This window comes from Drosophila sulfurigaster, chromosome 3, assembly GCF_023558435.1.
Source record: "Drosophila sulfurigaster albostrigata strain 15112-1811.04 chromosome 3, ASM2355843v2, whole genome shotgun sequence".
Lineage (NCBI taxonomy): Eukaryota > Metazoa > Arthropoda > Insecta > Diptera > Drosophilidae > Drosophila > Drosophila sulfurigaster.
The window spans coordinates 52,262,173-52,274,508 of NC_084883.1; the positions used below are offsets into that span (position 1 = coordinate 52,262,173).

Consider the following 12,336-nt stretch of genomic DNA (forward strand, 5'->3'; position numbering starts at 1 on the left):
TTTGTATCTTGTGGTCTGTAGATATATGTTTGTTTACAAATTATGTATGAAAATGGTGTGGGGCTTATTGATATATATTTATTATAATTTTGAATGGCAATAAGTCAGTGTCAATAAATTCAAGCTATTTATACAAATCCTTTTTTAGGCTATTGATATTTATTTATTTAAATTTATAATGGCGATTGTTAGGTTTTATATAAATAAATAAATGTGCAATTACATTGAAGAGCTATTTACAATTTGTTGACTGCAATTAGGACAACTATTTTTTGTTTGTTTCCATCGTTTCGTTGACGTCCTGGCCGAGAGAACTGAAATCTCCCGTATTACAGGAAATGCTTGGAATATCAAAGTTGGAGAAGCCGCGATAATTCGCCACCTCCGGTTTCAAGGGCGATGGCAACAACACCGCAGTGCCGGGCACATCACAGTCGATTAAACTATCTGTTGTGGTGTCCAGCAAGGGAGTTGCAGCAGCAACCGGACGTTGCACTAATGGATCAAATTCATCCAGATTCAATTTGGATTCATCGGCCACGCTGTTGTCGCCACTCTGATCAGACAAATCGAAATCGTAGTTAATGTTGGTCAAGCCGCCTTGGAATTCGGTACCCAACATCATGACATCACCATCCGAGGATTCCTCCAGCAGTGAGACAGCATCGAAGGGCGTGTAATTGAAGATAGGCGAGGCAAAGAGCTGATCCTGCTGCTGCGGTTGATTCTGCAGCAGTGGCGAAAGGCGTCCAACAGAATTTATGCTGGTGTCCTTAAGTGTCAAGTTATGCGCATCCTCAAGAGCGATATCTTTGCTCTTTGGGGACAAAGCGCGTTGACTTAAAGCGCCACTCAGCAGATTGGACTGGTAGTGTCCCATGGCCGCCTCAACGCCATCCTGTGCCAGATGAGCACGCGCCTGTTTGATCAGAAACGCTGGCGTCTTGATGGGCAGCAGCGTCAGTGGCGCCTTGGCCATAACGGTGTCCACTTTCTCGGTCACCTCGCGTTGAAAATCGATGAGTTCGCGTTCAAAGTCTGTGATGCCAGTGTTGATCATAGAATTACGCTTCTGCAGCAGCTCCATGCACTTCATGTTCTCCGAAATGAGATGCAGACTCTCACAGGCCAACAAAGCACTCTCCCAGGGTGTACTGAATGCCTGTTCACCCGACATCAATGCATCAAACTCCTCCGCACTGATGCTCAAACTTTCGCCATTCAAGTTCTCAATGAAAGCAATGGCCGAGCACAGGTTGGTAAAGTAATAACCTCCCTCGCCACTCATCACTCGCGAGGCATTCGTGAAGCGATTGACAAAGTTCAGATTGCTGTGAAGACGAACCGGATTCGCTTTGAGCACCACAAAGATGAGGGCGGGCAGAAAATCATCGGCACTCGCTGGACCGCCAGTGGCACGTTTCAACAGCTCAAAGATGTGACGACAACAGCGCACTGTGCATAGTAATTTCTCCTGCGGCGAATAGTAGGAATCAATGCCCACCAGCTCAGAGATGGCATTGTAGACCAAATCGCGTGCCTCGGCATTCACTTCATCAATGCTGCAGTCCAAATGCTTGGCTGTGATCCAGCTCAATTGGCGTATACGCTTCTGCACCTTGACATCGCTCTCCTCATCGCTGGTAAAGTATGGACTAAAGAGTAAACTGAAAAAAAGAAGAGATTAGTAAAGAGATCGCAATTCAGTTGGCTGACTCACTTGTGATTCTGTGTCATTATAACCTTCTCAAAGAAATCGATTGCACTGTCGCGATCTTCGTTTGTGGCCATCTCAAAGCGCGGATCGTTGTGCACCACATTGGAGAAGCGTGTGTAAGCATTCTGCACCAGATCAGAGAGTTCATCCACATTTTTGGCGTTGTTCGTGTTCATGTATTTGCGTATCTCGTGATCCAATCGCTTGATCTCACTCTTTAGCTTGTGCTTGGCATCGTCGGGCAATCGCATCTGCCGCAGTTGCAGCATAAATTGGTTCTCTGTGGCAGTGGGAACTCTTTTTTGCTGTGGCTGCTGTTGTTGATGCTGCTGTTGATTTGTGACTGCGGGAAATTTCCCCTTGAGCGTCTTTTGAAGCACCGCTGGCACTATGGACTTTTTCTTTGGCATGGTGCTCGGAGATTCGACCTGCTGTGGCGTCTCTGGCTGCTTCTTGCCACGTCCCAGCGAGAGCAAATGCTGCGGCGATCTGCGTTCGGCAATGGAACTAGGGCCACTGGGGATGTTATCATTGTTATCCTCCGTGGCTTTTTCTGTAACAATCAGCACTGGGAAGCACCATTGAAGCATGACTAATTGAGCATCAATAGATAAATGAATAAATGTCTCGCTTACGCCTTTTCCTTTGCTTATCGTTGCGCTCGCGAAAACATTTCGAGCAGAGTCCATCGAACTGCGTGTTGCCGTAGAACCCGCAACCTTGACGACACTTTAGATCTTGCTGGCCGATTCGTAGCATGGGCGCACGGCTCGCCATTATTGGGCGTGGTTTTGTTTCGATTTTTGAACTGATTTTCCACAAATTTGCACACCGAGTTTACTGAATTCCACCGTCAACAAGCTGCGCTCGATTGCAAATAAAACAGCTGTGCTTCGAGGGCATCGATACTTACGCTAGGTCGATAAATTACTTACTGCCAGCGGAGCGATAGCTGCACTACGAATAATCGGCGGATTTGCTATCTTTTTGAAAATCAGCGAAATCGTTAATCGAGGAAAGTGTTTGTTCAATAATCAAAACGACAGTTCGTTAATTTTACTAAAATTTTATTTTAGTATATTTTATTGAAATGAAAAACATTTAAATTGCAACTTAGGGGATATTTTTGTTTTGGTTTTGAATACATTGTGTAAAATCGAAGTGGCTTAGGAATTAGCTCACACGCACACACACACATACACACACATTTGAAATAGTAGTATGCATAAAAGACGTTTTTCTTTTGTTTTTGTTTAAAATCAAATGTTTTGCAAAGTTCATATAGTACATAGTTTTAAGAATTAGGACGGTTATACACGTAGAATGCAACTTCTGGTATATATAGTCAAAAAACGGGTAGTTTTCCAAAAAGGTATACAAAGAAATTTGATATATAGGCAAGCTAAATGGTTCACAACAACAATTTGAAAAAAAAAGCTCAGAAAACACATAACTAGTATGTATGTATATGTATGTAAGTAGAACGCTACTACACTAGACTACGAATTTTCAAGTTGACCTAACTGCTTTCTACATGTCGATTCATTTTGACTAACTTGTTTGTTGTTCCCAATAACATATATATATATATCTATATATTCAGATTTGACCTTTTGCACACACCCATAATATCCAGCTTAATTGACGCACTCCACAAATGCATTTTGAATTACTCAACTCTACAAACTTCTCTAGTAAACGCTACTCTATATCATTTTTCTACCCATAGTCGCATGTTATATTATTTGGTTTTTCATGTTAGCAGTATAAAGATTTGGAAAAACCATTTTCTGTTTTGTTTTCATTTAATTAGTCTCACAAATTGCTAATACATTTTAAATCTGCTAAAGTTATCGAAATGCAACCTTTAATTCGTGTGCTCAGCTACCGTTAGTTTACGTATACTTAACATGATCATTTCAATTCAGTTTTCTTCACTGCGATTCGATTCGCGCTTACCAATTCAACCGTTTCAAAAAGTCTCGTGAATAGTTGGTTTTAAACTTAAGATCTAGTCTACTTATGATGTCTTTGGCTTTCATTTTTTTGCTTTTGTTTTGAACTCTTATTAGCTATAAAATGTAATTTATCGACAACACGTTTTCAACAGTTATGCCGCAATGGTTATAGTTTTTGTTTTTGTTTTGTTTTTTTTTGATTAAACGTTCTTTGGTTTTGATTAAATATTTTTGGTTTCTTTGTTGTGATTTTGACTAGGTTTTCAATTCGCTAGAAAAAGTGTTTTTGCAATGGTATAAAATTCAAGTCTAACAATTTGTTGCAATAAATTCCTTATTCCAACTGAATTGCAGTGGAATCTGTTGGCTCAAGAAACGTGGTTCTCAATCGGCTTTTTTTTTAATAGTACCCTGTCTGTGGTTTGTTCAAACTGCACAGATCCATTTGTGTTGTTACATATTAAATAACATTAAAATATCGAATACGAATACGAGTATGAGTACTATGCTCTTAGGGCTACACAACTTCAAGGGCTGCTGACAGTTGAAGTTACAGTTCTAGTTCCAGTTCAAGTTCTAGTTCCAGTTCTATTTGCTTTTGCGCTGGCAGCCATGTTAACTGAAGTACTTCAGACCCGCAATCAACATGAACTTCTCAATGAACAACTCAGAATCCAAAACCTGGAAATAATGAAGTATGTAGATATTAATAAAGAGAATTCCTTGATATGTTTTTCTACTCACCGCAATGTGAGCAGCTCTGCCAATGAGTGTGTTGGCTGTGTGGGGCAACGCATGATGCACATCGAAGCGAGCCAGCGTTAGTTCTGGCCTGGCCAAGATCGGAGCAATCACATTGTGCACCATTTCCCTGTGGTAGATGAGAATTGAAGAAAGAATTTAATTTATTAGATAATTATATCTTATGATAAGCAGATTAATATCTAAGCTAGAAATATATTGATAGAAAATTTGAATCCACATATAAAATTAAAAATTTAATCATAATTAATATGAATGTGTAACATTTGTTCATAGCTTCGGGAGAAGCCAAAAACTATCTATTGGGAGGTACCAACATATTTTAAATTTAAGCCTGAAGGCTTTAGATGCTCTGGTTACATTTTGTACTATAGAATTAAAAGAACAATACTCGTATCGGGACAATCACTTTATAGTGAATCTACGGTCAATGAGAGTTAAAGATATAATTTAATGTATTTACTAAATTTCAAATTAAATTTGATTGAAAACTAGAAATATACTTATTATAAGAATATATAGTATTGTCAATTTTGTTCAAGGGGAGTCCAGAAAAATCTGTTGGGAACCACAGGCTGACTATATTTTGGACAATAGAGTTTACATAGTAAGTAAATAAGTAAATTTTAATTTAAAAAAATGAATTTTAAGTTAAAGAACACATACATAAAATATTACGAAAATAGTAAACAATTTGGAGACATTATAAATTATATTTTTTAAACCCAAAAATACCTCAATGGTTTTATAGGTATATTAGGCAGAATATAATAGATTTTATATTTTATATTTTATAGATTAACATAGAAAGTCAAACAACTTTGGCTCTCACCTGTAGATCGTGCCCAATGAAGAAGTATCACGCATGGCAGCCTTGCAGAGTTCCAGACGCGCTGAGTGCGCGGGGACATAGCGATCCTGGCTGGAACCGCAGAGCAGAATGTTGCTGAAGTGATGCAGAGTGCTGCGCTGGCTCAGCCGGTAGAGGAAGCTGTTGCGCATGTCCGTTGTGTCACGCATACAGAGCTGCAGCAGCGAACCCGACTTCTTCCACTTCTGCATGAACCACATGCCTAAAAGCAGAGAGAAACAAAGGAATGGATTAGGAGTGTTGTAGAGAATTCTTATAAAGCTACTGCTTACCCATATTAACTAGCCCGCTTGTGTTGTAAAGCGTGCCCAGATGAGGCCCAGAAAGCGAGAGGAAGGTGTGGAGTCGCGGCAAGAGTGGACGCATTTGAGGTCTCGCCAAAGCACTGCGCACGATGATGGTGCCTAGCGAATGTGCCACAAAGGAGATGCGCGCTGGGTTCAGCCCGCAGCTGTCGATGTGATAGAGGATCTCGGCTACCAGCCTGGAGGAATAAGAAAGCATGCGAGTAAGTTGTAATTATTTATTATATAATAAAAATATATAATAAGTGAGAAAGGTACATTCGCTACCGATTTTAAATAAAACAATATTTCGAAAATATACCGAATGATATACATAAATTACCCAACCATGCCGGAATGTCGTATTTGGTATATTTATCAAGCGCATATTTTTTAAAAATATACCAAATAAATTCACAAAAATATACCGAAGGTAATATTTTCATTTATTCAATTAAGACATATTTTAAAAATATACCAACTAAATATACCAAAGGCCATATTTGGTATATCGTACTTACTTAGTACTATATCCAAAATACTATATACCATATACCAACTAAGACGCGATTGCATTGGACGTTTTTTGCGATACAAATGTGTTTCTTGAATTCAATATTGATATAATTTTTATATGTTCGTAGATAAATAAATTTTCAGAAATCAGTTATTTTTGTATGCGCTGAAAATGCCTTCACAATTATATATATATATCTGCTCGCTTTTCGTAACTCGAGCTCAAACAAAGCTCTTAAAAATACGTATGCCTAATTAAGTATACGTAGCACGTGCGATTATTAAGATCAAGGTTTGTATATATAGCTCAATTCACGCTGTCATCTCTACAAATATTATTCCTAAAATATGCCAAAATAACATTTTTGACGAAGAAAGATCGGAATTATGGCAAACTCGCTTGATCCTGAAAATGCTGCTGACTTTACATTACTATTCTTTAGTTTTTAGAGGAATTTGTATGTGTTGATACAAATGAGCATTAAGCTGTTGTAACTAAATTTTATCTTGAAGTTGTGTTTATTATAGTATTTCGCAATTCTTAACATAAACGTAATTCTCTATTTCGCACTGCTATTTTAAAGTTTACAGCTAGCTGTATATTCAGATGAAGTTCTGACATTTACGTATGCTTAATTAAGTATACGTAGGTGCAAGTATTGAGATCAAAGTTTCAATATCTATCTATAATAAGGTGAGCGGACGAAATCTAAAACCCCTTTCAGGCTAACATCTCTAGAATTATTGTTTTTTAAATAAGTAATAAATATAATTCTTTAATTAACATATCGAAATTGTGACAAACTCGAATGGGCTAAAAAATGCTGTTTACTTTTCATTACTATACATTAGTTGAGATTATGTTTTAATACAAATAAACAAATAGTCAGATGAAGTTATTACATTCACGTATGCTTAATTAAGTATACGCACCGATCAGTCATGGTATCAAAGTCGGAGAATGTGTCGCCCTGATTGCGCTCCGACATGAGAAACTCGAGATTAACTCCAGGCAATCCCAACTCCAGATAGGTGCGTACTAGCCGCAGATCCGCAGAGTTGCCATCGAGGCCATGGACACAGATGACGAGATGCATGCCATTGGGCGAGAAGGCGCGATATTCGTCGCTGATGTAGAAATAGGGCAACTCCGAGGCGAGCTGCACATAGTCGGAGTAAATGTTGCCCTGATACTTGATCTGCTTGCGGAATTCCTCGCGACACTTTTCGAACTCCAAAAGTGAAATGCTGGGACTCTGCTCCTGATTCGATTGCTGCGCCTTGCGCTTGTGCTTGGAGACGGAACCGTTCGTTGGTTTGCCACGTGTGAGTTGCAGCTGACCATTGGAGTTCTCCTTGTTTTCATCCTGCTCGATGTCAGCTTCGTTCTCCGGCAGCGGTTGCTTGCATTGATGTTGCTGCTGTTGCGATTGCTGCTGCTGTGGTTGCTGCTGTGCAGGACGCTTCAGCTCCGCCAAACTGTGCGACTTGAGCACTGGCTTGTTGCTGAAGATGGCCGGCGTGGACATGGGACGCAGTGACTCGTAGATGTGATACACTGGATTGTCAATGGCGCCAATCGGTTGACGTTCCTTCAACGGCGGAGCATGCACCACATGACAGGCCAACACTTTGCTCTTTGGCTTGGACAACGCAACGGGAGCTGGCAAGGGAACTGCAGCTGGCAAAGGAGCTTGAGCTGGAGCTAGAGCTGGAGCTGTGACTGGCGCTGGTTCTGGAGGCGGATCCCTGAACTCATCCGGCGGCGGCGGCGCCACAACCAAAGGCGCCAATTCTTGCTCTTGATCCTGATCCTGAAACTGTTGCGGTGGCGGCAAACACAAAGTTTCCAGTGGCTGCAAATCTTTCAAGCTTGTAATATCAAAGTCCGACTTGGACTTTTCGCATTTGTTTGCATTACTGTTGTTGTTGTTGTTGGTTGCCTTGTGGCGATTCTGGCGATGATGACGTGGCGGTGGTCGCTCTAAATCCTCCACCTCGGTGGACTCGCCATTGGGCAAATGCCGCAGACGATCGAGTTGATACCGAGAACGCTCCTTCTTGATGGTCAGCGTCACCGAAGAGGTTTTCTTGTGCAGCTCCTGCTGCTGCGGTTGTCGGGCCGGAGTTCGACTTTGACTGTTGCCCGCTGACTGACGTTTCCTGGTGGGTTTGTGTGGTTGCTGCTGCTGCAGCTGCTGCTGATCGAGCAACTTCTGCAATCGCAATCGCAGCTGCTCGCCATTCAGTCGCGTCTCCAGTCCCATTCCCATGCCCAGATTGAGTTGCGTGTGTCGCTGATGCTGGCGATGTTGTTGCCCCGTGCTCGTGATCGTATCCGGACTGGAGATGGCCAACGAACTGCGTCGACTGCTGACCCAACCGCTCTCTTCGCTCAGCGATGAAGTCGAATTGCTGCGCTGTCGTCGCACATCCGAATCGAATTCAGGTGGCGGCGCCAGATTCGGCAACGATTCACTGAAACCACTTGTGTTGGGATCGCTGCTGTTTGTGTTGTTGTTGCTGTTGGCTGCCGTCGTTGTGGTGGCATCCAGGCGAAAGGGCACGCTGCTGGAGCTGAGCAACTGCAGCTTCTGCATCATGTCGCTCTCCGAGCTACTCGACTCCTTGCGCAGCTGTTGCTGCTGTTGTTGCTGCTGTTCCTGTCCCTGGCGCAACATCTCCTTGATGTCCGAGACACGCACGCGAGCAATCTCCACAGCACGTGGTATCTGCGAGCTGCTGCTCCTGGGCATTGTCGTGTACTGACTAGGAGGTGGCGGTGGATACGAATTACGAGGTGGAACCATGCTCTTGGGCAGCGAATTATAAGCAGCCATCGATTGTGGTTGCTGCTGTGATTGCTGGGGTTGCTGTTGTTGCTGTTGCTTGGGCGGATTGAGCAGCTTGATCTCGTTGAGGTAATCAAACTTGCCGTGATGTCCGTAACGCTGTCGGAACTCGCAAATATTGCGCATCAGATCATCGGCCTGAAGACGCGCCAAACCCGCTGGCAACGTGTTATAGCTGACCTGGCGAGGATTACACGCTGACTGGGCCAACACTGGCGTCTCCACGTTACCATCGAGTTGATCCAGCGACTTGCTGTGCCGCGTGGGCAACGTTGCCTCATCCACATCGAGATCCTCGAGCAATCCCGTCACCGAGTGTCTGGACAGATTGTGACGCAACGCCACAGGTTGCGCCTCTTTGTTACTCGGTGCAATGGTCAAGCTGGCTTGGAGTACTTCTCCGCCCAGGGCAAAGCGTGGAGTGACCACGCACTTGGCATGCGGATGCGCTGGACCGTTGCCATTGCTCGCCGGATAGTCGTAGTCAAAGTGACAGGCAAGGCAATCCTTGGTGCCATTCAGGCTGCTCGACGAATGCGTTTTATCCGGCACCGTCGACTTCTTCCTCGCCACCGTCGACGTCTCGTCCAGCTGGGGATCGCTGCCAGAGCGGCGACGTCCATAGCTCGATCCGGGCACCACATAGCGATCCTCGAAGATCAGCGGTAACGAAGCCGCATCCCCATCGATGGGCGTGCAGTGAACGGGCAGCGGCGGCAGCGATTGCAGATAGCGACTGCGTCGCGCCAACTCCGCAATTCCTGCGTAGCCCTGACAATTCTGCTGCCCTGGACTGCTGTTGAGATCGTGGCAACCAGCAGCCGCATGTCGTGGCTGCTCCAGCACAAAGAAACCCTCGGCAAAGCGACGCACGCGAAGTATGTGATGCTTCCGGGCGAGAAGCGTGTGCACCGCTGTCGAGGATCGCGAGGCGAGCAGCACGCGACGCCACCAGAAGATGCTTTCCGCGCACAACTGAGCGATGTCCGAGTTGGCCAGCGTGGCAAAGTCATCCTCTGCCTCCAGGAGCTAAGGGAGAGGGAGAAAGCAAAAAATATGTTAAGTGTGATATTTGAAGTTCACACTGTAGCCTTAAGGCTTGCGACTAAAATTATGATTTACACTACGTAAAAAACCTTTCAGAAAACTTCAAGGTAATTTTAATACTACAAAAAAAAATTATATTAAATTGAAACTAAAATATTATATATTAGATTTTCTTTACGTTTACACTGTAGCCGTAAGGCTTGCGACTAAAATTGATTTACGTTACGTTAAAAGTCTTCGGAACGCAACTAATCAACACTTTTTAAAACTTAAAAGTAAATTTTATAATACACATACATCAAATAATTTATATTATAATTGAAATTAAAATATGTTGGTTTTCTTAATGTTAATCTGTACTACCATTGATTTGTACTATGGAAGGTTGAAAACCTTGAGAATAGTAAGAAATTAACTACTTTTAAAACAAGGTAAATTTTATACTGGATTTAAAAAAATATTATATTATAATTGAAAGTAAAATATGTTAGATTTTTTAACGTTTACACTCTAGCCTTAAGGCTTGCGTCTAAAATTGATCTAGACTTCGTTTAAAACCTTCAGAAGGTAACAAATCAACAGCTTTTAAAACTTCAAGGTACCCTTTATACTAGATTTCAAATAAATTATATTACTTTAAAATAAATATTTATTGTCTTTAAATTATAAAATTTAAAGTACGAAGGTATATTGAATATATTATTGTAATTTAATGAGGAAAATAAAAAACTACAGCACAGTTTTTTTTTTGCTTCTTTGGGAAATGACAATAACCAAATTTCAAGGCAAATTTTAAATAAATTTTCTTGGAAATTAATTATTATTATTATTATTAGAGTCGTAAAATATTAATTATTCATGTATAATATTAGCTTATTGCGACGATGAAATGTCAAGGCAAATTTAATAATAATTGTTATCTTGGCATTACTATAATTATTAGTATAAAGTTATAAAAAATCTATATTTATAGTTAGTCAGCTATATCTGCTAAGTTTATATTCCTCTTAGCGATGATCGGATTTTAAAGCAAAATGGAAATTTATTAGCTTATTCATATTCGTTAGTATTTATAAAGTTATTATTCTTAAATATTATTCCAAATCATATTAAATTTATAGTTAGCATTAGCAATAATGATAATACTCGAAGAATTTTGCATTAATCATTAGCATTCTAGTAGACGAAATTTGCCATTTGGCACACATCAATTCAGTACAATTCAAGGTATTCAAAGAATCAAACAATGCGGCGAAATTGTATTGAACTCATCTAATAATACGAGTAGATGGGAAACAATCGTAAAACACTTGATATATAGCATGTTTGTGGATTGTGAGCTGTCAATAGGCAATTGTTTATAAATGGATTAAAATAACTGGATAAGATTTTAATCAGATACAAAGATACGATCATAAAACTTCTGTGTTAAATAAACATTATTTTTAAATAAAAATTCCAGCATATGAAATAAAATTGTTGATAACGTCAATACAATGTTTTTTAATTAATTCAATAAATAAATAAAACAAAACAAAGGAAAGTAAAGTCAATACGATTTCCGACACAAATAATTTAGTATATGGAATTTCGATGTTAAGGAAAGTTTTGTAGAATCAAGATTTATTAAAGAAGAATTTTTAGTGTGTGTTTGTTTTATTTTAAGATATGATCTCTAGGATCATTCGATTACCTTGGCCTGCTCCATCAGCTGCTGCAGTCGCTCTCCGGTGTCGTTCTCCCGCAGAGGCGGAGAACCAATCTGCGAATTGATGCTCGGTGGCAGAACCGTGCTGAATTCATTGAGCGTTGCCTTCAGCTGTTCGATGGCGCCCAAAAGCAGGCTACAGATATCGCGATGTATTTGCCGGGACTGAAGCAATCGTCCAGTTGGTCCGCCACTGCATTTGGTTGTGCCACCGATTTGGGGGCCAAAGAAGACGGCTTCAAGTGGACCAGGTGAAGTGTTGCCACGACAGCTCAGTTTGCCGGCACTCCAAGGCTTCGAGCTGCGTGGCGCACTGAAAGAGATGGTCAAAGAGTAGATAAATTAGCGATGTAGCCAAGAGGAAATCATCTGCATCACACACACGCAGAGCAATTGAAACACACACACACACACAGGCACACACACATAGAAAGCGACTCCAGAGAACTGGCAAACTACAAACCAACTACGAGTGGGATGAAAGTTACTTAGCATAACCGACGATTAAAGAATGTCAATCTTACCATAACTTGATATATGAGAACATGCTTTTCCTGGCACCCCGAAGGTCGAGTTGATTTTGTGTTCCATTTTGAATTTGGTTATTGTTTAATGGGGTTA

General features: G+C 41.2%; 2 protein-coding genes across 5 annotated transcripts in view; both read right to left on the reverse strand.

Moving 5' to 3' along the window:
- Window positions 1-152: 152 nt before the first annotated feature.
- On the reverse strand, window positions 153-2,640 carry LOC133840364 (rab5 GDP/GTP exchange factor). Its single transcript, XM_062272157.1, has 3 exons — window positions 2,353-2,640; window positions 1,721-2,285; window positions 153-1,667 (listed from the first exon to the last, which is right to left on the reverse strand). Exons 1-3 carry the CDS (start codon window positions 2,492-2,494, stop codon window positions 266-268), a joined length of 2,109 nt encoding a protein of 702 aa, XP_062128141.1. The 5' UTR covers window positions 2,495-2,640; the 3' UTR covers window positions 153-265.
- A 1,175-nt stretch (window positions 2,641-3,815) lies between these two features.
- The window catches only part of LOC133840363 (uncharacterized), a 36,462-nt gene continuing 27,941 nt past the window's right edge, over window positions 3,816-12,336 (reverse strand). For 3 of the 4 annotated variants that reach the window (XM_062272153.1, XM_062272154.1, XM_062272155.1), the window contains 7 exons: window positions 12,240-12,269; window positions 11,701-12,028; window positions 7,042-9,989; window positions 5,581-5,792; window positions 5,270-5,510; window positions 4,420-4,546; window positions 3,816-4,356 (listed from right to left, as the gene is read on the reverse strand). In XM_062272153.1, coding sequence (XP_062128137.1) covers window positions 4,291-4,356; window positions 4,420-4,546; window positions 5,270-5,510; window positions 5,581-5,792; window positions 7,042-9,989; window positions 11,701-12,028; window positions 12,240-12,269 — 3,952 coding nt within the window. In that variant the 3' untranslated portion in view covers window positions 3,816-4,290. The remainder of the gene's footprint in view (window positions 4,357-4,419; window positions 4,547-5,269; window positions 5,511-5,580; window positions 5,793-7,041; window positions 9,990-11,700; window positions 12,029-12,239; window positions 12,270-12,336) is intronic. The other variant, XM_062272156.1, reaches the window with a different exon arrangement.